Genomic DNA, 25,365 nt, shown 5'->3' with positions numbered 1-25,365 from the left:
AAATGCAAAAATATTACAAATGCAAAAAAGTGCATTTTCTTTGGCTCTATTTACAATACTGGGACAAGCAAAACCATTCAAATTCAGTTCAACATTCAATGGCAAAACACACGTGTTTACAGCAAGAACATGCTGCAATGTCCTGCAAATGCCACAAACGTGCAAAACGGCAAAAATTAATGCTTACTGGGCGAGAGGAAAGACAGACCGAGGAAAAGTTGCTCATTTACTAAAAGTTGTGAAGTGCTAGCCTGAAGACCTCATTCGTACACACCCAGGTATTACTAATACATTTCAATAAAAATGTTTGTTGGAAGCCTATAACTGGGTCGTCATCTGCCTGAGCAAAAGATGAAATAATAAATGGTTACCAAGCTGAATTTCATGTTCCTATATGTTCAAGTTGCATTCAAATCTTTTCACCAATATTACTATTTGATTTCGCCTTCTGTAAGCAAATACCTTGAAAAATTATTAACAGGAATAACCGAGCAAGAGTGAAGCCTTCACAGCAGCCTTGCGAGATTACATATTATGGTTTACACGGTTTATAGCTCAATATGGTTTAAATCTGATCCAAGATTCGAAACACTTCAGGCAATGCATATACAATGAATAAATGAACAAAAGATAATGAAACCTCATAACTGGAAGTTAAGAATGAACACTGCACTCTCCAATACTCTCATTCTGCCAGGCCGTGTGCCAATTTTCCCATTTTCAGCTGCATCAATTAAAAATAATGACAATATTGTGTGCGAATACAAATATTTAGGAAAGAGTTACGATGAATCCGAATGTTAATTCTTATCATGGCAACTTAATTCAATGCAAGCACTTAACAGCGTCCAATTAGAGAATATATGCATTTAAATGCACAAATTATTAAAATGAGGTAATGCACACATAAAACTTTACTGGCATTTTGTGTTCTGCACTTATGTATGCAAATATGAAAATGGAGATAAAACATTTCTCCAAATCATATTAGGTTGCAACAGAACAGTGTATAGCATTTGGTAATTCAGTCAAGAGGGTATTATTGCAATGAAAAAGCAGCAATCATTCATTGTTATGATCATCCATGATCATATTGAACTGCGGTGCTGGCTCGAAAGGTCGAATGGCCTGCTCCTGCGCCTGTTTTCTATGTTTTTATAATAAGTGAGAATGTATGATTATGAAGAAAAGCTTGAAACTTTGTCAAAAAGAGATACAAAGTGCTGGAGTAACTCAGTGGGTCAAGCATGTTTTCCAAGCAACTGTTAAGAGATTGTAATCCCAAATGATTGGATGTTTGACAATGAACGGTTCTTTCTACTAACTAGGGAGTCAAACCACTGATTTGCAATTACTGCCACTGTTCAATAATCTGACGCAGTGGGGTTTTATGGAGGTTAAAATTTTCCCAGCTCAAGTTAATCCTTTAAAAAAAAAAGAAACTAATCGGTTGACCACTAATAAAAAAACAAAACTAAGTGGTCACAGTCACCTTTTTGCAGTTAGCACTTGCTCCAATCTAATTCTAAACTTTGGAACTATCCCTTCTCATAGTAACCGAATTAATTTGCATTTATTTCTCCCAATGAGCCCATTTAGACCCTTGCCTTCAATTACATGGCAAAGTTTGATCTACATTCCACAACGTCTCTCAGCGCTTTATTTCTAAGCCATCAAGGTTAATTTTTCAGCAGATTTTCATATTTTGAAAACAGTAAAACAAAACTTTTCATAGCCTCTTGCCATTGGTATAATACCAACAAACCTGAGAACATGAACCATAAAGCCGCAATGGCAATCCAAGTTGCAAACTTTAAACAAGCAACTTCAAAGCTCAGTCTAGCATGTTTTTTCCTACTATTCTAATTTTTTAAATACAACTATCAAACTGAATCTGGCAAAAGCTGATTTCACCACATTTCTGCTATAATAATTGTGTAGTTTTCTCTGTGTTACACAAACCCATTAGAGTTTATTTACCTTTCCAAAAAAATCATATATTCAATTATGAAGAACGTAATTTATGCACCACACTTCACTTAGTTCTACATAACATCTACACTGTTTGTCTGTCAGAGGTTTCACATGTGTAAGTGCTTTAACTTTTTTACGTTAGACATGATAACAGATTATTGAAACGTGGGAGCGTTTAAAGCTGGACCAGTGTCATTTTCTAGGATCATGTCTCCTTAAAGTAAAACAACAGCGAGTTCATAAAAAAAGCGGGGTTAGAAGCAGAAGATTGCTCACCAGATATAATTAACAAGGAAAGGGAAAAAAAACAAGAAAATTAAATCGCTTTAAGAACTTACTAACATTTAGCAGCAACAGCTTACCAATGTCTATTTATGGATTTAAGCAGATGATTTAGATACAAAATACTCCTACAAATTGCTTTTGTAACTCCCTGCTATTTTTGGACAGTTTCAGAAATACTATATGAAATACCAACTGTGCATGTATGCAAATATAATATTAATAAAACAGGAGTCCATTTCATTAATTGAGTCCAAACAGACTTCCAGCAGAATAATCCCACTAGTCCCATGTCTTATTCGCCCTTTGGCATTGCAACTTATTCTCACTTCCCTGCCCACCAACTTCCACTGTTGATTCTTAAGGCCCATTTACAGTAACTAATTAGCCGAACAGTTCATCTTTGGAAAACCACTGCATGAAAGCACCATTGTGATGAATACGATATTCACAGCAGAAACAATGTGTAATGTACAGAAATGCTCTTACCTGAAGTTGTCCGACTACCATACTCAAGATGCAACTATCAGGTGTGGGTTGGTGGTCTTGTGCTGTTATACTGTGCTGTATTTTTCTAAACGGAAGGCCCTGTGTTTAAAACCAGATTGATTTTATTAGCAGCAAAAAACATTATGGTTCAAAGTGCACCAAATGTAGATTCAGTCCGCCTATTATAGCCAGCATCCAACACATGAGAACTACTACTGACCATGATGAAAATTGCCCATATAGATGAAGCTGTGTGGGAAGGAACTGCAGATGCTGGTTTATACCAGATAAACACAAATACATTCATTTGTGTAGGAAGGAACTGCAGGTGCTAGTTTAAAGCGAAGATAGGCACAAAAAGCTGGAGTAACTCAGCAGGACAAGGCAGCATCTCTGGAGAGAAGGAATGGTTGATGTTTCGGTAATCAGTAACAGGTTCCTGCTTTTTCACCATATTCCATTAGCCCATAGAGCTATATCTAACTCTCTCTTGAAAACATCCAGTCAATTAGCCGCCACTTCTCCTGTGGCAGAGAATTCCACAGATTCACAACTCTCGGAGTGAAAATTTTCCTCATTTCAGTCCTAAATGGGCCACCCTATATTTTTAAACTGTGACCCCCGGTTCTGGACTCTCCCAAAATCGGAAATATTTTTCCTGTATCTAGCCTGTCCAGTCCCTTAAGAATGTTATATGTTTCTATAGATTCCCTCTCATCCTTCTAAATTCCAGTGAATACAATCCCAGTCGACCCATTCTTTCATATGTCCCGCTATCCCGAGAATTAACCTGGTGAACCTACGCTGCACTCCCTCAATAGCAAGAATATCCTTCCTCAAATTGGGAGACCAAACCTGCACACAAAACTCCAGATGTGGTCTCAGCAGAGCCCTGTACAACTGTCCTTGCTCCTATACTCAAATCCTCTCACTATGAAGGCCAACATGCCATTTGCTTTCTTCACTGCCTGCTGTGCCTGCATGCTTACTTTCAGTGACTGCTGTACAAGGACACCCAGGTCTCGTTGCACCTCTCCTTTTTCTAATCTGACACAGATCAGATAATAATCTGCCTTCTTATTCTTGCCACCAAAGTGGATAACCTCACATTTATCCACATTATACTCCATTTGTCATGCATCTGCCCACTCACCCAACCTATCCAAGTCACCCTGCAGCCTTCATAGCATCCTCCTCACAGCTCACACTGCCACCCAGCATTGTGTCATCCACAAACTAGAAGAACTATGATTTTTAACTGTTGTCAATTATTGGCAACATGGAATGAAAATCCATGCTAGATTATCCTGTCCCTGGCCCAGTGTATTGTGAAGAATACACCATTTTCTATGGAGGAACAAGGATCTAAGGTGCTTTTGCACAGATATAACTCAGCCGGATGAACTTTTTGAGAAGACTTCAATCCTTCAAAGTCTGTAGTAAGATGCTGCAGATGCTCTACCAATCGATGGTAGCTTGTGCCATCTCCTTCTTTGTCGTGTGCTGGGGCACCAGTGAAGGCCGCCGATGCCAACAGGATTAACAAACTCATCAGGAAGGCAAGCTCCGTCCTGGGGGCAGAGTAAGATCTATGGGGGGTGGTCTTGGAGAGGAAACTACAGAGCATCTTGGACAATACAGCCCATCCTTTCCATGACACACTAATCAACCTGAGGAGTACCTTCGGCAACAGACCAAGATGCAGTACAGATACTTCTTCCCTGTGGCTATCAAACTGTACAACTCCTCCCCCTTCTGTCGTGGGGTAGACTGACTCCCCTCCCAAATCTTTGCACATCCCCAATCCTTTGCACTTTAATTTCATGTTTCATGTATCTTGTGTTTTATGACTGCTGGCAAATCAATTTCCCTCCTGGGATAAATAAAGTTATATCGCATCGTATTGAAATAAGACAACAGGACATTACTGGGGAATTGTTTTGAATATTAAATTTATAAATTTACAAATCACTCAATTTATGGTAAAGAGCACTAGTTGGCCCTGTTCTCTTCCAGTTGCCAGTATGCAGGTAAGCAAATTTTCTAGGAGGAATCAAACCATAATCTACAGGCAAGAATTGTCTGTATCTGGTAATCGAATTGTTAAAATACATTCTCATTCAGTAAAACATTGATTTAAACCAACAGGAAATTAAATTGCCCACTTTTCTAAAAATTATATTGCACTTTACTACATTATCAATGAATTGTTCGGGTATCAAAGCAACCATTTATAATATAGGGTTAACATAAGTAAAAACTTAAATGTTTAGATAAATACTGATTAATCTGAAATTAAATGGAGCGCCAGGATGGTTCTTTCCATTTTTCTAAAAGCTATATTTCACCTTGGATGTCAATGAATCTGTTTTGATATCAAAGCAAACATTTAAAATCCAGGTGGACAAAAAATGCTGGAGAAACGCAACAGGTGAGGCAGCATCTATAGAGAGAAGGAATTGGCGACATTTTGGGTCGAGACCCTTCTTCAAACTGATGTCGGGGAGGGGGGAAAGGAAGTAGGCGGAGACAGTAGGATTTGTGGGAGAACTGGGAAGACGGAGGGGAAGGAGGGAGAAAGCAAGGGCTATCTAAAATTAGAGAAGTCAATGTTCATGCCGCTGGGGTGTAAACTACCCGAACAATACCCAAGCAAAACCTCATATTTCGCTTGGATAGTTTAAACCCCAGTGGTATGAACATTGACTTCTCTAATATTAGATAGCCCTTGCTTTCTCCCTCCTTCCCTTCCTTTTCTAAATTTTAAAAAATTTAAATGTTTGGTTACATTTTGATGAATCTGAAATAAATGGTGTCAAGATAGTTCATTTCGAACCTCCAGGTTCCTTGCCCAAATCTCTATGAAGTAAATTTAAAAATATACTTACCGTTATTTTCTCCACAATAGCAATTTTACCTTGGAACTGCTGTCCTTCCCAAGAAAGGCAAGATGTATCAATCTAAAACAAAATCATACTCACAAAAATCAATCAACCTGTCTCATTGTCAGGTCCAAAGAAATTAACAATTGCTCTTTCACATAAAGGCATATCCAGAGTCTACAAGTATGCAATCAGTGAGCCAGGTCTACTAATATAACATCAGCATTCACTTATGTTTCCCTGCAGAGGTCCCCATTTTCATTATGGTGCCACACAAATGGATCACTCAAGGAATGCAGCGGAACTGTGCAAACATCCAAAATCTTTCCAGCTAGGACACCAGTCTGCTGAGCTTGCACCAAATAAAAACCATCACGATTATTATTGCCCCATTCATTTGAATGGGGGGGGGGACATCACTGTCAGGAGGAGGAAGTTAATTGGAGCGTGTCCATAAATAGTTTCATTGTTACTTGGCTTAACTGTAAGCGTGTGGGGTTTATTTTAAGTCTCGTGTCTTTTATAAAAATGCTTACAAAAATTTACTCACCACGGTTACTCAAAAGATGGTAGAAAAATGTTTGAATCATGACTAATAAACCAGGAGGCAATCAAAGCTGTTTGAGAAGAAGAGCTATGTGACAATCCCCATGGTGCATCCTGCTGCATTGAAATACTGGATGCCAGTCTTCCGTTGGAGGATCACACCCATTATTACATTACAAAACCACCAACGTCAGAGATAAACATCCAGGGAAACTTTCCACTTATTTGGTAATCGGGCAGCAATTGTTTGAAGCACATTCAGTAATCAGCAATATAGAGAGCTGGGCTCAGAATCATCAGATGAAAATCACTGGATATGAAAGATCAAAACGTTTCAAACAATGTCACACCGATGCAAATAACAAAGAGTCAAAAGGTTTTAAAACTCTCCAACAACCATTACAATGAACCAATAATCCATTTTGCCAATCAGGTTATTCAAATATGGTTGCATGGTTCAATTGGAATGAAGTAATTCAGCCTCATTCCCAATGCAATGAAACCACAACTTTGAATTTTAGTCTTTGATGGCATCATCATCCAAGATATGCATGTTTAACAAACAGATCAACTTTCCATTTTTTGCAAGAACACACTATGCTTCAGATAAATAATACTAGTATTTCGAAAAATAAGTAATATCATTTATTGCAATCAGTTCTGGTGTTCAGTTTTGGTCGCTCTGTGATAGGAAGGATGTCATTAAGCTGGAAAGATTGCAAAGATTTACAAGGATGTTGCCAGGGCCTGAAGACCTGAGCTATAGGGAAAGGTTAGGCAGGATAGGGCTTTATTCCTTGGAACACAGGAGGCTGACAGTGATGTTTTTGAGTTGTATAAAATTGAGGAGAATAGAATATTTTACACAGAGTTGAGGAATCAATAATCAGAGGGCATAGGTTCAAGGTGAGAGGGGCAAGATTTAATAGGATCCTAACGGGGGTATCTTTTTCACCAATGGTGGTGGCTATATGCAACGAGCTGCCTGAGGAGGTAGTAGAGGCAGGCATATCACTGCATTTAAAAGACACTTGGACAGACAGGAAAGGTTCAGAGCGAAATGGGCCAAGGACAGGCAAATGGGACTAGCTTTTATGGGGCATCTTAGTTGGCATGCACAAGTTGGCCTGAAGGGCCTGTTTAAAAAGAGACGGGAGGGCCCTTAGAAACATAGAAAATAGGTGGAGGAGTAGGCCATTCGGCCCTTCGAGCCTGCACCGCCATTCAATATGATCATGACTGATCATCCAACTCAGTATCCTGTACCTGCCTTCTCTCCATACCCCCTGATCCCTTTAGCCACAAGGGCCACATCTAACTCCCTCTTAATTATAGCCAATGAACTGGCCTCAACTACCTTCTGTGGCAGAGAATTCCACAGATTCACCACTCTCTGTGTGAAAAATGTTTTTCTCATTTCGGTCCTAAAAGAGGGGCAAGATGCCCCACCAATGGTGGTGGCTATATCCTTAAACTGTGACCCTTTGTTTCTGGACTTCCCCAACATCGGGAACAATCTTCCTGCATCTAGCCTGTCCAACCCCTTAAGAATGTTCATGGCTGATCATCCAACTCATTTTCTATAAGATCCCCCCACATCAATCTTCTAAATTCTAGCGAGTACAAGCCGAGTCTATCCAGTCTTTCCTTCATATGAAAGTCTGGACTTCCCCAACATCGGGAACAATCTGTCCTGCATCTAGCCTGACACCCAGGAATCAGTTTTCTAAATTCTAGGCAAGAATGTCTTTCTTTCCCAGGAATCAGTCTTTCCTCAGATTAGGAGACCAAAACTGTACGCAATACTCCAGGTGTTGTCTCACCAAGACCCTGTACAACTGCTAACATACCATTCGCTTTCTTCAATGCCTGCTGCACCTGCATGCCTACTTTCAATGACTGGTGTACCATGACACCCAGGTCTTGTTGCATCTCCCCTTTTCCTAATCGGCCACCATTCAGATACTAGTCTACTTTCCTGTTTTTGCCACCAAAGTGGATAACCTCACATTTATCCACATTATAGTGCATCTGCCATGCATTTGCCCACTCACCCAACCTATCCAAGTCACCTTGCAGCCTCTTAGCATCCTCCTCACAGCTAACACTGCCCCCCAGCTTCGTGTCATCCGCAAACTTGGAGATGTTGCATTCAATTCCCCCGTCCAAATCATTAATACATATTGTAAATAGCTGGGGTCCCAGCACTGAGCCTTGCGGTACCCCACTAGTCACTGCCTGCTATTCTGAAAAGGACCCGTTTACTCCTACTCTTTGCTTCCTGTCTGCCAGCCAGTTCTCTATCCACATCAATACTGAACCCCCAATACCGTGTGCTTCAAGTTTGCATACTAATCTCTTAGTTCCTTGGTTCCAGAGCCTTTCTAGATTGTCCACTGAGCCGGACTAGGATTCGTCCTAGGCTGCTGGGGGGCGGTGGGCGATATATCGGCCCGCAAAATCGGCTACGGGAACGGATCTGCTGCCTCCAGAGTTCCAGAGGCCTGGCCGTGGGGAGCAAATTCCATCCACTGATTGGCACCCGAAAGTTTAGTTGCCAGCCTAAGCGACACATATTTAAGGGGGTCTCCAGGGAGGGTGGGAGGGGGGAGTGCACTCTCGTACTTTTGCCTGAAATAAAGAAGATGCCAGACAACCAGTTGCCAGAAAAATTGGTGGTGGACATGTACAGTAAACCATGAATAGCGAAGTCAAAAATGCAGTGAATGCACAACAAAATTTGATTTTAAAAATGATTTTTTTTAAAAATCAGAATACCATGGAATTATTTGAAAATGTGGAGATGTTTATTTTTTCTAATCATACCATGTCTGAGTATTGAGAACCAACTTCATACTTACATATAATGATGCTAGTTCACTCCTGTTTCCATCAAAAATGTTATAGTAATGTTGCACAAAGCCACTTCCAATCTGCTCCCAAATAGGCTTGTCAGCCATTCTGATCAGTTAGCTTCAGGCACTAAAGCAGATCAAAACAAAAATAAAGTAAAAAGTATTTAAAGTTACTCACTTTGTATTGTTTGTTTTAAGGACTTCTGAAACAGCTATTTCCTTGGTCCCATTTTTCTGGAAATCACCTGATGACTTTGACTAGGCGACCAATCCCAACTACTTTTCTTCTAAACATACGTAATTGTTCCGACCAATGAATAGGGGGGTTGCACACAAGATCATCGGGCGTGACGCACGGAGCAGCTCAATCCATGTGGAGGACATGGCAGCCTACCGCATACATTGTTAATACACAAAACGCATACTTTCTTACCTGTTAAAAAATGCCGAAATTGACAATTTTTGCGCTGTAAATAATTGTGCAAATCGGGGTAACTGTGAGAGACATTTATCCTACTTCAGAATTCCAAAAGTGTGAAGAAATGATGGTAGATAGAAGCGACAGCTGAAGGGACAACAACAGCTAAAGTGGTTGGCGAATATTGGCCGTGCAGATATCAAGATTGAAAATATTGGGAATTATCGCGTTTGCTCACTGCATTTCATCAACAGTAAGGCATTATTTGTGTTTTTTCTTAATTCCTTTGGTATCTAAAAAGTTTCAGAAGTGATAAATCTGGCTGTAAAAATTTTAAATTGCCCATGATACTCAAGTGGGTTTTTACATTTTTAGATACCAAAGGAAACTGAGCAACTACAAGTTTCAATGCTTGCTTTTATAAAGCACCTTTAACACACTGAAACATAACAAGCACTTTTATAAACACAAATTGTCAAAAGCTATGCAAGAATATCATTGGGGAGATGACCAAATGATTAGCCGTGGAGGAAGATTTTAAAGAACATATTAAACAGAGAGCAATAGAACGAGGTAAAGAAATGCTTAAGCTTGCAGTCTACATAATCAAAAGGTCAAATTGCAAATTGTAGGTCACTGAAATTGTAGACGTGCTAGTTGCCAGAATTGATGTACAGTGATCTCTGAGGATTTCGAGAGGTCACAGATGGGGAAGGGAGTGGTCATTAAGGCATTCGAATACAAGTAAGATTTTTGAACTTGTGGCAGACTCAGAATCCATTTAACTTAGAAGACACAGGAGCATCTGGCAAATCAGACTTTGTACGTTTAAAAGTGGGCAGTAGAATTCTCGATGAGAAAGAAAAAAACTTGCCTTAATAATATGAGGACATCTCAACCACCATGAAGTTAATAAATACTTTCAAAATGTATTTTTCTCATTAATCACTGTTGGCATGCACAACGCACAACAACCAATTCATGGACAAGAATCTGACACTGACTAGATGATCTGTTTTAGAGATGCTGAAATGGGTCATTGAAAAATAGAGAATAGGTTCAGGAGGAGGCCATTCGGACCGAGCCAGCACCGCCATTCATTGCGAACATGGATGATCATCCCCAGTCAATAACCCGAGCCTGCCTTCTCCCCATATCCCTTGATCCCACTAGCCTCCTAGAGCTCCGTCTAACTATCTCTTAAATCCATCCAGTGATTTGGCCTCCACTGCCCTCTGTGGCAGGGAATTCCACGAATTCACAACTCTCTGGGTGAAAAAGTTTTTTCTCACCTCAGTCTTAAATGGCCACCACTTACTTCATTCTAGGACCGTGGCCCCTGGTTCTGGACTAGCCCAACATTGGGAAAAAAATTCCTGCATCTAGCTTGTCCAGTCCTTTTATAATTTTATATATTTGTCATATACTTCAATGATCTGGATGATGGTGTGGTAAATTGGATTAGTAGGTATGCAGATGATACTAAGGTAGGTGGTGTTGTGGATAATGAAGTCGATTTTCAAAGTCTGCAGAGAGATTTAGGCCATTTGGAAGAGTGGGCTGAAAGATGGCAGACGGAGTTTAATGCTGATAAATGTGAGGTGCTACATCTTGGCAGGACAAATCAAAATGGGACGTACATGGTGATATATAAATGTGTATATATATAATATATGTGTGTGTCACCGGTGTTCTTGAAGTTCAACATGGCGGCGGCAGGCGTTATCGCAGCGCGGTCGCGGGGAAGGGCAGTTGTAAAGTCGCCGTCGCGTCCATAATATGGGGCGACCTCCTCTCCGTCTCCCCTGCCCGATCGTCTGTCACGCTGGTCAGTGTGCTGTTGACCCTCCGCTGTTTTTCACAGTACTCAGAGCTCAGCGTGCATCGTCCTGGTCAACGCCGACCCCCCCCCCCCCCCCCCCTACCTCTACCACCTCTCCTCCCCCCTCCTATTCTCTCCTCCCTTCCTCCCTCCTCCTCCTCCCTCCTCCCCCCCTCTCTCCCCACCCCCTGCCTTTCCCCCCTCTATCCCCCCCCTCCCCCCTCCTCTCCCTCTCCCCCCTCCCTCCTCCTCCTCCCCCCCTCCTCCACCCTCTCCACCTTCCTCCTCTCCCCCTCCCCCCCCTCTCTCACCCCCTCTCCCCCCCTCTCTCCCCTCCCCTTCCCCCTCTCTCCCTCCACCCTGTGCTTTTGGGGGGGTGGTTAGTGTGTGTGTGTGATGCCACAGGTCCCCTCCACCCCCGCAACTGTGCGTTGAGGGGACGGGACCCAATGGGTCCCCCTTGGTCTAGTATATATATATATATATATATATATATAGGTCCCAGCACCGAGTTTTGTGGCACCCCGCTAGTCATTGCCTGCCATTCTGAAAAGGACCCGTTAATTCCTACTCCTTGCTTCGTGTATGCTAACTAGTTCGCTATCCAGGTCAATACCCTACCTGCAATACCATGTGCTCTAATTTTGCAAACTAATCTCTTGTGTGGGAACTTGTCAAAGGCTTGTTGAAAGTCCAGATACACCTCATCCACTGGCTCTCCCTTATCCATTCAACTCGTTACATCCTCAAAAAATTCCAGAAGATTAGTCAAGAATGATTTCCCCTTCATAAATCGTTCGGTGGGGGCGCTGCGAGACGGCTGCCTGCCAGCAGCGTGTTAGTCATTTCTACTTTTTTTTTATAGTATGTTTTAGTGTTTCTCGGTGTGTCTTTTGTGGAGGGGGGGGGGGGGGGGGGGGGGGGGGGGGGACTGCTTTCGGTCGCCACCTCCATGGAGATTTTCCATGTAGCTTCCCTCGCGGCCTAACACCAAGGATTGGTGCGGCCTTTTCAGAAGTCGGGACCGGTGCTTCAGCAGCGGGCACAGAGTAAACTTTCTTCATTACGGAGCGGGATGAACCCATGCTGGGGTCGCCAGAAGGTAGTGATCCGATCGCTGGCCAGCGGAGCTGCTAGCAGAGGGCGCCTGGGAACCCTCGTTGCAGATCCCCGGAAAAGAGCTTCGACCCGCCACCTACATCTTGAAGTCGCGGACTGCGGAGCTTCTAGCCGCAGGCGCTGCGTCTGGAGCCTGGAACCCCCCTTTGGGGATCCCCGGAGGAAAAGAGCTCCGACCGCCAGCCCGCGTCCTACAACATCTTGAAGTCGCGGTCTACCAAGCTTCTAGCCGCAGACGCTGCGGGGACTTACCATCCGGAGCGGGATCCTACGCCAGGGATCCCTGGAGAAGAGCTCTGACTGCCGGCCTGCGGTCTACATCATCTTGAAGCCGCGGTCTCCCGTAGGGAAGCACCATTTCGGGACTTGCCTTCCTGACGAGAGGGGACCTGTATATCTGGCCGCCCGCAGCAGCGACTGCGGAGATTTATGGCCCCGACCACGGGGGAACAATGGAGGACTGACTGTACTTTGTGTCTTCCACCAGAGTGAAGAATGCTGTGGTGGATGTTTGTATTACATTTTTATTGTGTATTGTGTGTTCTTTTTTATTGTACCGCTGCTGGCAAGTTCATTTAACTGCACTTTATTGTGTATGTGAATAAATCTGATTGATTGATAAATCCATGCTGACTTTGACCAATCCCGTCACTGCTTTCCAAATGCACTGCTATAACATCTTTAACAATCGACAAGCATCTTCCTCACTACCGATTTAAGGCTAACTGGTCTATTATTCCTCATTTTCTCTCTCCCTCCTTTCTTAAAAAGTGGGGTTGCATTGGCCACCCTCCAGTCCACAGTAACTGATCCAGAGTCGAGAGAACATTGGAAAATGATCATCACTGCAGCCACGATTTTTAGGGCTATCTCCTTGAGCACTAAGGGATGAAGGCCATCAGGCCCTGGGGATTTATCTGCCTGCATTCCCAACAGTTTACCCAGCACCTCCCTCCCGCTAGATCCTCAGTCCCCTAGTATTTCTGGGAGATTGTTTGTGTCTTCCATATCCAAAGAAGCTTTTCGAGTAAGTTTTTATATTTCCCACAAGCTTTCTTTCATGCTCTCCCTCTCCCCCCCCCCTTCTTAATTAACCCCTTGGTCCTCCACTGTTGAGTTCTAAATTCCTCCCAGTCCTCCAGTTTGCTGCTTCCTGTGGCCACTTTATATGCTTTTTCCTTGGATTTAACACTGTCCTTGATTTCCCTCGTTTGGCACATTTGAGCTGCCTTCTCCGTTTTATTTTTTCGCCAGATGGGGATGAACAATTTTTGGAGTTCATCCATGCGGTCTTTAAATCTTTGCCATTGCATCTCCACCGGCAACCCTATAAGTATAATTTACCAGTCTATCCTAGCCAATTCCTATCTCATACCTTCAAAGTCTCCTTTCTTTAAATTCAGGAGCCTAGTCTCTGAATTAACCGTGTCACTTTCCATCCTAAGGCGGAATTCCACAAAATTATGGTCACTGTTGCCCAAGGGGCTTTGCACAACAAGATCGCTAACTAATCCATGCTCATTACATAATACTGAGTTTAGGATGGCCTGTCTACATATTGGTTTAAAAAAACATCCCGTATACATTCCAGAAAATCCTCTTCCTCCTCCGCCCTACTGGCAATTTGGTTGGCCCAATCTATATGTAGATTTGGATTCTGGAGTATTATGTACAGTTTTGTACAGTCTCCTAATTTGAGGAAGTACATCCTTGTAATTGAGGCAGTGCAGCATAGCTTCACGAGATTGACCCCAGGGATGGCGGGACTGTCATATGAGGAAAGATTGAAAAGACTAGGCTTGTATTCACTGGAGTTTAGTAGGATGAGGGGGATTACTGGACAAGCTAGATGCAGGAAAAATTTTCCCAAGGTACACAAAAATGCTGGAGAAACTCAGCGGGTGCAGCAGCATCTATGGAGCGAAGGAAATAGGCGACGTTTCGGGACGAAACCCTTCTTCAGACTCAATTGTTCCCAATGTTGGACGAGTCCAGAACCAGAGGAGTCATAGAATAAAGGGAAACGTTTTCACCCAGAGAGTTGTGAATTTGTGGAATTCCCTGCCACAGAGGGCTGTGGAGGCCAAATCACTAGATGGAGTTAAGAGAGAGTTAGATAGAGCTCTGGGGAATAGTGGAATCAAGGGATATGGGGATAAGGCAGGCACGGGTTATTGATTTGGACGATCAGTGGCGGCGCTGTTAACAGCTGCGACTCGCCTGCAGTCCGTCTGTCTTTACTTTTTTCTGTTGTTTTTTTGTCTTGTTTTGGTTAAGTTTTAGTTTGTTGGGTTGCGTTAGAGGGGGTGAAACATGTTCTCTGTCTCTTCCTTCGGGGGAATGCGACTTTTTCGTGTCGTATCCCCCTTCTCTGCCTCCGCCTGCGCTGAGGCCTAATGGCGGAGCTGGCGGCCTCCAACCTGAGACCGACCCCGAGGCTCCGGAGGCAGAGCCAGCCAGGACTTACCAACGAGAGGCTGGTCGTCTTCGTGGCTAAGTCAGCAGTGGCCCGACTTGCTGGTGCGGCTATCTGGCTTTCGGCGGCGGCCTGGAGCTGATGCAGCGGGGCTCGGAGCTGGGGCAGCAGCCCGGAGCCGATACTGTAGTGGGCCGTCTCGGAGCGGAGACGGCGTTCCGGCTTTCGGCGGCGGCATTACCACGGAGGTCCGCTGGACTGGAGGACTGCATCTTCGGCCTGGATCAATCGCCTCAGCGCAGGGGGAGAACAAGGAGGGAAGAGACAGAGACTAATACTTTGCCTCCATCACAGTGAGGATGTGCTTGGTGAACTCACTGTGGTGGATGTTTAATTTGTGTTTATTATATGTTTTGTTATTTGATTTTGTGTATGACTGCAGGCAACATAATTTCGTTCAGACCAAAAGGTCTGAATGACAATAAAGGAATCTAATCTAATCTAATCACAATGAATGGTGGTGCTGGCTCGAAGGGCCGAATGGCCTCCTCTTGCACCTATTTTCTATGTTTCTATGATGAAAGTCACCCATGATAACTGCTGTAACTTTGCTACACTCTTCCCTAATTTCCTGCTTGATGCTATCCCCAACCTCCCTACTGCTGCTTGGTGGTCTGTACACCAGTCCAATAAGCGTTTTCTACCCTTGGCTATTTCGTAGTTCTACTCATACCGATTCTATAGCATCCAAGCTAATGTCTCTCCTTGCTATTGCATAAATCTCCTTTTTAACCAGCAATGCCACCCCACTCCCTCTTCCTTTCTGTTTATCCTTTCCGGAATAAAGAATACCCTGCATGTTTAGCTCCCTGCCTTGTCACCCTGGAGCCAAGTCAAAAAGTCAAAGTAGCCTTTATTGTCATTCAGACCTTGCGGTCTGAACGGAATTTTGTTGCCTTGCAGTCCTACATATAGTAAAAATGACAAAAACACAATAAACACAAATTAACATCCACCACAGTGAGTTCACCAGGCACCTCCTCACTGTGATGGAAGGCAAAAGTTTTAAGTCTTTGTCTCTTCCCTCCTTGTTCTCCCTCTGCGCCGAGGCAATCCAGGCTTCAGATGTTGTGATCCCGCCGGGCGATGGTGAGTAATGTCAGTCCCGCGGCTGAATCCGAGTTCCGCGAACAGGCCGGTTCAACTCCGCGGCCCGGGGTGGTCGAAGCTGCGGCCCTCCAGTCCAGCGGACGCAGCTGTTGTTGCGGGTGCTCCGGAGAACAGGTCACCAACCTGTGACCTGCGAGCTCCCGACAATGTTGTCCACTATACCACTATTCCAGCTATACCACATTCCTTAACTACACATTCAATTCATCCACCGTATTACGAAAGCTCTTTGCATTAAGGCACAAAGCTTTCAGGTTTGTTTTTCTTATCTCCCTTCTACCTTTTGCTTCTGTCCTCCTTTTATGTCCCTTTGTCTCCTTGTATTGGTTCCCATCCCCCTGATGATTTGCTTGGATAGCATGCAGAGACAACGTTTTTCCATTGTCTCTAGCTGCACATGACGAAAATAAACCAATAACAATTTCAGAACTTTAAGTAGCATGAAAAAAGGTGCATCATGCAGTTTAATTTGAACAAACTTGGTTGGCCTATTATTTGCCAACCAGCCACCTACTACCCTCAAGAATCAACCACACAAACCTTCTCAAAGGCTGCACAATGCAAGAAGCAGAATTGTAAGGCAAAAAAGTGGATAAGATATTGCTTGTGGCAGAGCAACAAAGACAAGAGACAATCCTGTCTGTGTCAACGGTTACGGATTTTTCACTTTTATAACACCATAAACACACATTGAACTATAGGGTTTCATTAACAGTCTGTCTACAAATTCAACGTTACTTAAAAATTTCAATATGGAAATCTCAAGAAACAATGCTATTTCGATAACCATATTCAGGAAATTGGATAAGTCCAACCCAAAATACCTCAGATCCTATCAAACCTTTAAAATCACCAGGAACAAACTGACTAGTACTGACCTGGTTTGACTTTATGTGAAAGGTAAATGAACAGAGCAAATCACATCACTTCCAACTGCTCATGAAGCTGGAACCAATGGCAAATCTGTACTTTAAGGATTTGCAAGAATTAAAGAGTTTCAAAAAATTGCTCAGGCCACGGGGTGGGGAAGATTATGCATGGCACTGAGGTGGTGAGGATCACCAAAGATGCGAGTAAGCTACCTCAGAACCTTCCGCGATGTTGCAGCTCCCGACTCGGCCTCACCCGAGACTGCGAGCCCTTGATGTTGATTCTGCAGTGGAAGCTTCGCGGGGTCCGCGACAATCCGTGGAGGCTCCCAGCTCCATCGATGGTAGGCCGCAGAGCCCGGGGAATGTGATCCAAAAAATTGATCACACTTCCGTGAAGGTAAGAACCTGAAAAAAAGTTTCCCCCGATCCCCTCCCCCCAATAAAACAAACCGAAGAATATTAAAACAAAAACTTTTAACAAACTAAAAAAATAACAAAAAGAGTGAAAAGACAAACAGACTGCCAGCAGTGAGCCATCGCCCAGCACACCTGGTGGTTTGAGTAAGTGACGTTTTGGGTTGAGGCCCTTCTTCAGACCGATCGGGAGACTCAGTGTAGATGTCCGCCTTGGCCTACGGGATCTCCTGATTGTCAAATGTTTTAACTCCCCTTCCCTTACTGACCTTTCTGTCCTGGGCCTCCTCCACTGTCAAAGAGTGACGCCACATGCAAATTGGAGGAACAGCACCCCATATTTTGCTTGGGCAACTTACAACCTAGTGATATGAAGATTGATTTTTCTAAATTCAAGTAACCTTTGCATTCCATCTCCACCCTTCACCCCCCACCCATCATCTTGCTGGTTCCACGGTTTGTATCCATATATCCCTTCGTTGCCACCACTTACACAGCCAACAATGGGCCATGTGTGTACGAAAGAACTGCAGATGCTGATTTAATTCAAAGATAGACACAAAATGCTGGAGTAACTCAGTGGGACAGGCAGCATCATTGTAGAGAAGGAATGGGTGACGTTTCAGGTCGAGAAGGGTCTCAACTCAAAACTTCACCCATTCCTTCTCTCCAGAGATGCTGCCTGCACTGCTGTGTTACTCCAGCATTTTGTGTCCAGCAACAATGGACCATTGTGGGTTCCATCTTTCCTTGGTCAGCAGTGCCGGCTCCAAACTGGTCTGAACCATTTCATACCTCTAGTTTCCCTCTCCCCGTCTCAGTCTGAAGAAGGGTTTCAACCCGAAACGTCATCTATTCCTTTTCTCCACAGATTCTGCCTAACCGGATGAGTTACTCCAACTTTTTAATTCTATCTTCGATGTAAACCAGCTTCTGCAGGTCCTTCCCTCACTAATAATTTCTAATTTCATTTCTATCTTGTATCACCACAAACTCTGAGCAATCTAAAACACTGAAAGGTCCTCCCATAAGTCAGGCAAAGTACCAATCTTCCAACTTACCTCATCATGGATGTTGGACGTTTTCCGCAGTAAGGATAATGCTATAATGTTTTAACACGATATTCAACACTGGTAGTTTTCTCTTACTATCAACGGTACTATCTGCTGTGTACATTTATGACATGATTATACTCATGCAGCATATAATTTGTGTGAGAAAGAACTGCAGATGCTGGATAAATTCATACCGAGCACTTACCCAAAGCAACATTTCAATTAGATAATTTCTCATGCCCACCCTTTCTCATGAACAACCATCTAAACACACAGATCAATTTTTGAACAGCTATATTACCTCCAAAGTGTAATCTTCCTTAAATAAGACAAACATTCTATATAGTATTGCAATTGTATTCTAATCTGCAGTATGATAATAACAAGATTTATTTACTCTTGTTCCACCATCACCCTTGCAACTAAGGACCTCACATTTGCCTTAATTATTTGCTAAACTTTGTTATTTATAGAAAATACAGATTTCAACGTCATTCTGCTTGTCCATCCTACCAAAGTATAAATCTCACATATTCCTCTTGCATCTAAGTACAGGTGCACAACCTTTTATCCGAAAGCCTTGGGACCAGACACTTTTCGTAATTCAGAATTTTTCGGTTTTCGGAATGGAAGATTTTTAGCGTAGATTTTAACGGCTGGCGCAGTGGTAGAGTGCTCGGCTCATATCCACAAGGTCGCGAGTTTGCGCCTCGATCCCGGCAGTTACTCGATCGCGAGTTTGAGTCTTCAATGTAGTTTATTCTTGCAGAATAGGAGAGAATAGGGAGGGTTAGGCTGGGATCATTCTCTGCGAGAGAATCTTAGTGCGGGAGACAAGTGTAGGAGAGGTGTACTGACTGTGTTGGCAGAACTTTGGAAGCGATTGCCCACCATTCTCAAAAGCCGCTGTGTCTCCCTGTTCCTCCAACTCCAGAGGAATCCGCTGCCCGATGGGCCGCTACGGCGACAAGTGGCAGTTCGCCCACAGCCCGAGCTGCGCCCCCTCATCTGCAACCCGGGTTCCTCTGGAGTTGGAGCGGGGCTGGGCTAGAGTTGCTGCTGGCTGTGAGTCTCTGGGATCTCCGTGCTTGCAGTCGGTTTCCCGTTGGTCCCGACGTCTCCGGCAACCCCCCTGGAATGGAGCTGAGACTGGGAACTGTACCGCCCTTGCCCCCTCCCTCTGCAACTGCAAACAACCCCACAGTTCCCAGTCTCAGCTCCTGTACAGGGGGGTGGCCGGAGACTTCACAGCCCGAGCTGCGCCCCCTCATCCGCAACCCCAAGACCAAGACGTACCTTGCACACCATCAGCTTCTGTCCCTACGGGGAGCGTGTTCCTCTGGAATTGGAACGGGGCTAGGCTGCTGCTGGCCGTGGGTCTCTGGGATCTCCGTGCTTGCAGTGGGCCTGGGGGCCGGTGTCCCGTTGGTCCTGACGTCTCCAGTGACTGGCACTGGCTCCGACGTGAAGACAGTGCAAAGCCCCCGCGCCGGTGCAAATGGGCGGGGAGCTGGAGAGGGGAGGGAAGGGGTCACACACATGGCCGGGAAGCAGAGGGGTGTAGGTGGGGTGAAACTGAAGGGAGCGACAATTTGCTGCTGCCTGCCCGCTGAGTTAAAAAGTTCCCACGCAAGACTCACGATACACTGTGTATCGTGTCTACCGTGGGAACTTTTTAACTCAGCGGGCAGACAGCAGCAGATTGTCAATTATTAACCCTCCCGCGCAATATACCCTCACCTTCTCTTTTATGAATGGGGATTTAGTTCCCCTTTCTTCGAGGACCGACCGGAGGTTTCGCTGTCACCTCAGCCGGGCCGCCCTCGGTGAACGTCTTCAAGGACCTTTCTTCAAGGACCAAAAAAATGTCCGCTATTCGGAGCTTTTCGTTATTTGGATCTTCGGATAAAAGGTTGTGCACCTGTATTACACAATTTTAGTATCTACTTGACTAAGTGGACCTGTTGGGTCCCTGTCACACAGGAGGCTAGGTCCCCCAACGCAATATTACACCACTGACCCATAGCCCCCAGCTGCACAGGCACACCTCATTTCCCCTCATACCCTCGCACTACCTCCCCCTCTTCTTCACACTCCCTCTTCTTTCCCCAATCCCTCCCTCACCTCTCTCCTCCCAAACCCACCATCCCCCCCACTATCCCTCCTCACCTCCCCCACTGCCCTCGTCTCTCTATTCCCCACTCCCTACCTCCCCCAATCCCACCCTCACCTCTTTTCCCCTACCCTCAGCCACTCCCTCCCTCCATAACTCCTCTCCCTTCCCTACTCCCCTCCTTTCTATCAACTCTCCCTACCCAAGATCTCAAGATTGCCGCTCCTCTCCCTTCTTGTGTGCCTCGGAGCCTTCAGAGCCAGGCCTCGGATCGGACCGGAAGCACCAACAGCTACTGCCGTGCCGGTGTGTGGGGTGGGCGGAGAGCTCGGAGAAAAGACGGGGAAGAGCCACGGGGAGGGGGCAGGAGCAATCGAGAGGGACCAGAGGGGAAGGGGCTGGAGCTGTGAGGTGTTGCGATGGTGGTGTGTTGTTTGGGACTCACAGTGGGCCCTGAACGCTTTCCTCCGCCGGGATCAGATTCACTCTGAAGTTGGAGACCTCCGCTGGCCTCCCTCAGCTCCAGTAAAGACGCGATGGAGCAGGAAGGGGCGGACCGTCCCGGGGAATGACAGGGAAAGAGACTATTCTGCACGGCGGTGACAGGCAGGAGGCATCGATCTGCGCACGTGCGGTTTTTACGACTTTTAACCTCACTAACATTTACATTAGACCATCGATCAGAAAGAAACTTGGTGCACTCGCAGCACAGGAGAACGGAGAGTGAGCTGGCGAAAAACGTAGTGTTATCGCATACCGCTTTTGCGCAAATAGAAAAACTGCACAAACCGGAAGAGCACAAGATCAGAGCGTTAGTTATATATTATGTATATAGATGCTGTGCCTCTTTTACGGCAACCAGAAGTAAAATTCCTTCATTGATCCACAACACTTGGTATTTTTTATTCCCATAGCCATTTCTTAATATAACAGTTTATTCAATCAATGATGTATTGCCATCCCTTTTTCATCACCACCCAGTTTTTCAGAGTACATTTTAATCAACAATACACACCAATTCTTCGCCCGAGATGGGTCTTGTGCCTCCAAACTACCAACATGTAGCTTGCCCCCTGCTTAGATACAAAATGCTGGACTAACTCAGCGGGTGAGGCAGCATCTCTGGACAGAAGGAATGGGCGACGTTTCGGGTCGAGACCCTTCTTCCTTGCACCATGCTTATCTGCATATAGCTTTTGAACTAATTTTATCCTGCTTCATCTCTGCTTTGTCCAATCCATCTCAATTATTAAATATTTTTGACCTTATAAATCGCTTATTGTTTGCCTCGTCCCAGACTCTATGTGCCTCATTTTTTGAGATACAAACTTGGTCCCAACCAAATACCAGTATAAGGACATGCACAAGATTAAAATTAATGAAAGCTAAATATTCATTTGTTAAGAAAAAATACTAGATGCAGCATAATCAACGCTTGCGGCAACCTTTCAGCACAAGCCACAAATCCTTTAGGATATTCAGTTATTTCTACATGTATGAAAAATCAAGTGGCAATCAAGCCTGTATTAACATTGAATCCCAGAAAATTGCAACAGAGGAACAGGCCTCTTTCCCTTCATTCCCTGCTCCCTTCAATCTATCCAAAAATGTCTTGAATGTCACTATCGTATCCACTTCCACCAACAACTTTATTTTTAAACTTTCCCCCCTTTGACTTTAAATTTATGCCATCTGGTCCTTGACATTTCCACCCTGGGAAAAAAGGTTCCATCTACCCCTCTCATAGTTTTATAATTTTCTGTCAGGTCTCCCCTCAACCTCCGACACTCCAGAGAAAACAATCCTAGTTGGTTCAGCCTCTCAACAGCTCTAATCTAGACGACATTCTGGTAAACCTCTTCTACAACTCCCCCAAAGCCTCCATATCCTACCTGTAATGTAATGAACAGAAATGCATACAAAACTCCAAATGCAGCCCAACCAAAGTTTTATAAAGCTGCAACATGCCTTCCTGAATCTTATACTGAAGACAAGCCTTCTTTATTATTCTATCTACGTGCTGCACTTTAAGGGAACTATGGACTTTTTATTTCAAGATCGCTCTGTACATAAGTGCTATTAAGAGTCTTGACGTTAACTTTATGCTTTCCCCTTACATTCAACCTCATAAGGTGCAAAACCTCCCACTTGCTCAGGTTAAACTCCATCTGCCATTCCTCCACTCGTATATTTAATCTAAATCCAGCTATATCCTTGACAGTCTTCCTCACTGTACTCAACCACTAATTTTGGTGTTGACTGCAAACTTTTAACCAAGCCATCTACACTTATCTCTGAGAAACATTGCTGGTCACAGATGTCCAGCCAGAGAAACTACCACTACCCTCTGTCTTCCGTAGGTAAGCCAGTTCTGAATCCAAACTACCAAGTCACTGTACATCCAATGCATCTTAATCTTCTAGATCAGCACAAGGAGAGGGAATTGTGAAATGCCTTATTAAAATCCACGTAGACAAAATCCACTATCCTACCTTCATATCACCTGCTCAAAAAACTCAATCCAACAGTGGTAGAACTGCTGCCTCACAGCGCCAGATACTCTGGTTCGATCCTGATCTCAGGTACTGCCTGTGTGGATTTTGCACGTTCCCCTGTGACCATGTGGGTATCCTCCACATCTTCCGGTTTCCTCACAAACCCCAAAGATATGTAGGTTTGTTGGTTAATTGGCCTCTGTAAAATTGACCCTAGTATGTTGGGAGTGGATAAGAAAGAACTAGTGTGAATAGGTGATCGTAGGTCAGCATAGATTTGGTGGGCTGAAAGTCCAATTTCCATTCTGTATCTCTAAACCAAACTTAACTCGTAAAACATGACTTACCACAGTCCAAGTATTGCTGACAGTCCTTTCTCATTCCATTCTCTTCCAAATGTAAGTAAATCCTACCTCAAAGAATTTTCTCCGATAGTTTCCCTACCACAGTCCTATAATTTCAGGATTATCTCTACTTCCCTTCCTAAACAAAAGTAAACATTAGCTTCTCTCCAGTCCTCCAGGATCTTACCTGTTACTAGAGAGGATACAAAGATCTTCAGCAAAGGCCTTGCAATCTCCTTTCTCGCATTATTTTTAAAAAATTACCAAGAACAGGAATATCTTTAAATTTTTTAAAAAGCACAATGGCAACGTATCATTTTAGAGGGCAAAATTCAAGTACATTTCAATGGGCTGTGGCAGAGAAGGCGAGTGCAGAGGTTGTAAAGGATTAGGTAAAATAGTCATCATATATACATTAACATAATGAAGCCCTTCAGTAAGTTCAGAATCTGCACATTTTGGTAGTGATAAATAAAGCCCTCACTCCAATGAGTTACGTGTCTGAACAAAGTTTTTAATTTTAAAAAGGTCGCTACAGAAACTAATGCAACAATCACCTATCATTGAGCGAGCCTATTGTCGGCTCGGATGGGATGTCCTTATACACGATGACAGACATTGAAAACAACCTTAAAACTGTAACTCATGTATTTTACATTGAGTGACATAAATCTCCCAAATAAGATCAAGGGGGCGGTACAAATCCAGAAATTCAAAAACACCGTTCAATCCGACCACTACTGGCTGCCTATATGGAGCACAAAAGGAAATAACCGCCCGTAAAAACGAAAGAAAACAATGACTGCAGTAGCAGTGATTGATGATTTAAAAATCATACACTAGATTTGATACATCTTAGGGTTGGTCGTTTGGCGGCTCCCCTAGAATGAACGAAGCTGCTGGGAGTGGCGGCAATAGTCACAGACAGAAACACAAAACTTCTGCAAAGCCAGGCTGGCTGCAAAGGATGCGGTGCGTGCGTTAAATCAACTCAATGCGTTTGAACGCAGGGGCGCCAATTGCTCATCCGCTCGGTAGTGGACAGGCGGAGCACGGCGGCCCGTGAAAAGCAAAGATCATAGAGTAGGGGAAAAACAGCCTCTTGCACAAACAAGATTTGCAGGTTGTGCATGGAATGGGTGTGGGGAAATTTAAACCAGGGCCTAGTGCCCCGGGATTTCTCAGGGCCCAATGGCCCAGATTTTCGGCGGGTGAGCGAATCAGCCGGCGGGATTGGTTCTGCTGATCACTGGTTTATTTTCAAAAGAGTTGGAAGTCACCGTTTAAAAGCGCATCGTCATTCGCGCCAGCAAAGTGACGGCGAGACGACTGCCGGCATGTTGCTGCTGCCGCCGTTTTCTCGGGCGGAGGCCGCCAGCCCTCTTCAATGGGAACCAGAAGCCAGGTCAAAGGCAACCCTGCCTGCCCGATTTCTGCAGCGGCCGCCATCGTTCAGCCTAATTATACCCTCCCACCGCCCCTCCACTTGTCCAAAGCAGGCCGGGGCCCCCTCGGCTGAGGGGGCAGGTCGGCCGCCTCATCGCGCTCATCTAGCATCGCCCCCAAAAAGCGGCCGCTCAACTCTCACATGCACCCGGGCGAGTCAAGACCACACACACACTGCCGGCTGGCTAGTTACTGGGAGAAACGCTTACCCAATGCCCCCAACTCGGGTAGATCGCAGTATGGCGACGGTCGGCACCAGGCCCCTCCCAGCCCCTGCGCGGGGGAAAGAGTAGGCTCCCTCACCCTCTCTCGCACGGCGCATGCTCGCGATGGGGCTGAAGCGCCACGGTGCATCATGGGACATGTAGTTCCAGCTTAAACCGCAGGTTTAAAGTGGAAGCGATTGGGAACTACACTTCCCGCAATGCAAAGGCGCGGCTGTGAGGCCATGAGGTTGGGCTCGGTTGCTGGAAAGTTCCTTCAGATTGGTCCTTGAAAGAGTTGAAGTTTAAAAATATATCATGGTTTTACAGAAGATGCTAGATATTTCCAGTAAAGTACTACTAAACTCTTTCAATAGCGTCACCTCTAATCCTTTTAGCCCATTATTCTGAATTCAGTCTTTAAAATAGGGATAGTGTTTCATATTTATT

At 44.6% G+C, this 25,365-nt stretch overlaps 1 protein-coding gene across 2 annotated transcripts in view; it reads right to left on the bottom strand.

Annotated features, from left to right (window-relative positions):
- nutf2 (nuclear transport factor 2) overlaps nucleotides 1-25,078 on the bottom strand; it is a 37,087-nt gene extending 12,009 nt beyond the window's left edge. Inside the window, exons 1-4 of one of the 2 annotated variants that reach the window (XM_055648487.1) lie at nucleotides 24,922-25,078; nucleotides 9,035-9,155; nucleotides 5,634-5,705; nucleotides 2,746-2,844 (exon numbers count right to left, since the gene is read on the bottom strand). In XM_055648487.1, coding sequence (XP_055504462.1) covers nucleotides 2,746-2,844; nucleotides 5,634-5,705; nucleotides 9,035-9,133 — 270 coding nt within the window. In that variant the 5' untranslated portion in view covers nucleotides 9,134-9,155; nucleotides 24,922-25,078. Of the gene's footprint in view, nucleotides 1-2,745; nucleotides 2,845-5,633; nucleotides 5,706-9,034; nucleotides 9,156-22,919; nucleotides 23,076-24,921 lie in introns of those variants that run through there. The other variant, XM_055648488.1, reaches the window with a different exon arrangement.
- Nucleotides 25,079-25,365: the final 287 nt, after the last annotated feature.

Source organism: Leucoraja erinacea, chromosome 17 (genome assembly GCF_028641065.1).
Source record: "Leucoraja erinacea ecotype New England chromosome 17, Leri_hhj_1, whole genome shotgun sequence".
In the NCBI taxonomy this organism is placed as follows: Eukaryota; Metazoa; Chordata; class Chondrichthyes; order Rajiformes; family Rajidae; genus Leucoraja; species Leucoraja erinaceus.
This window is presented reverse-complemented; position numbering and strand designations above follow the sequence as displayed.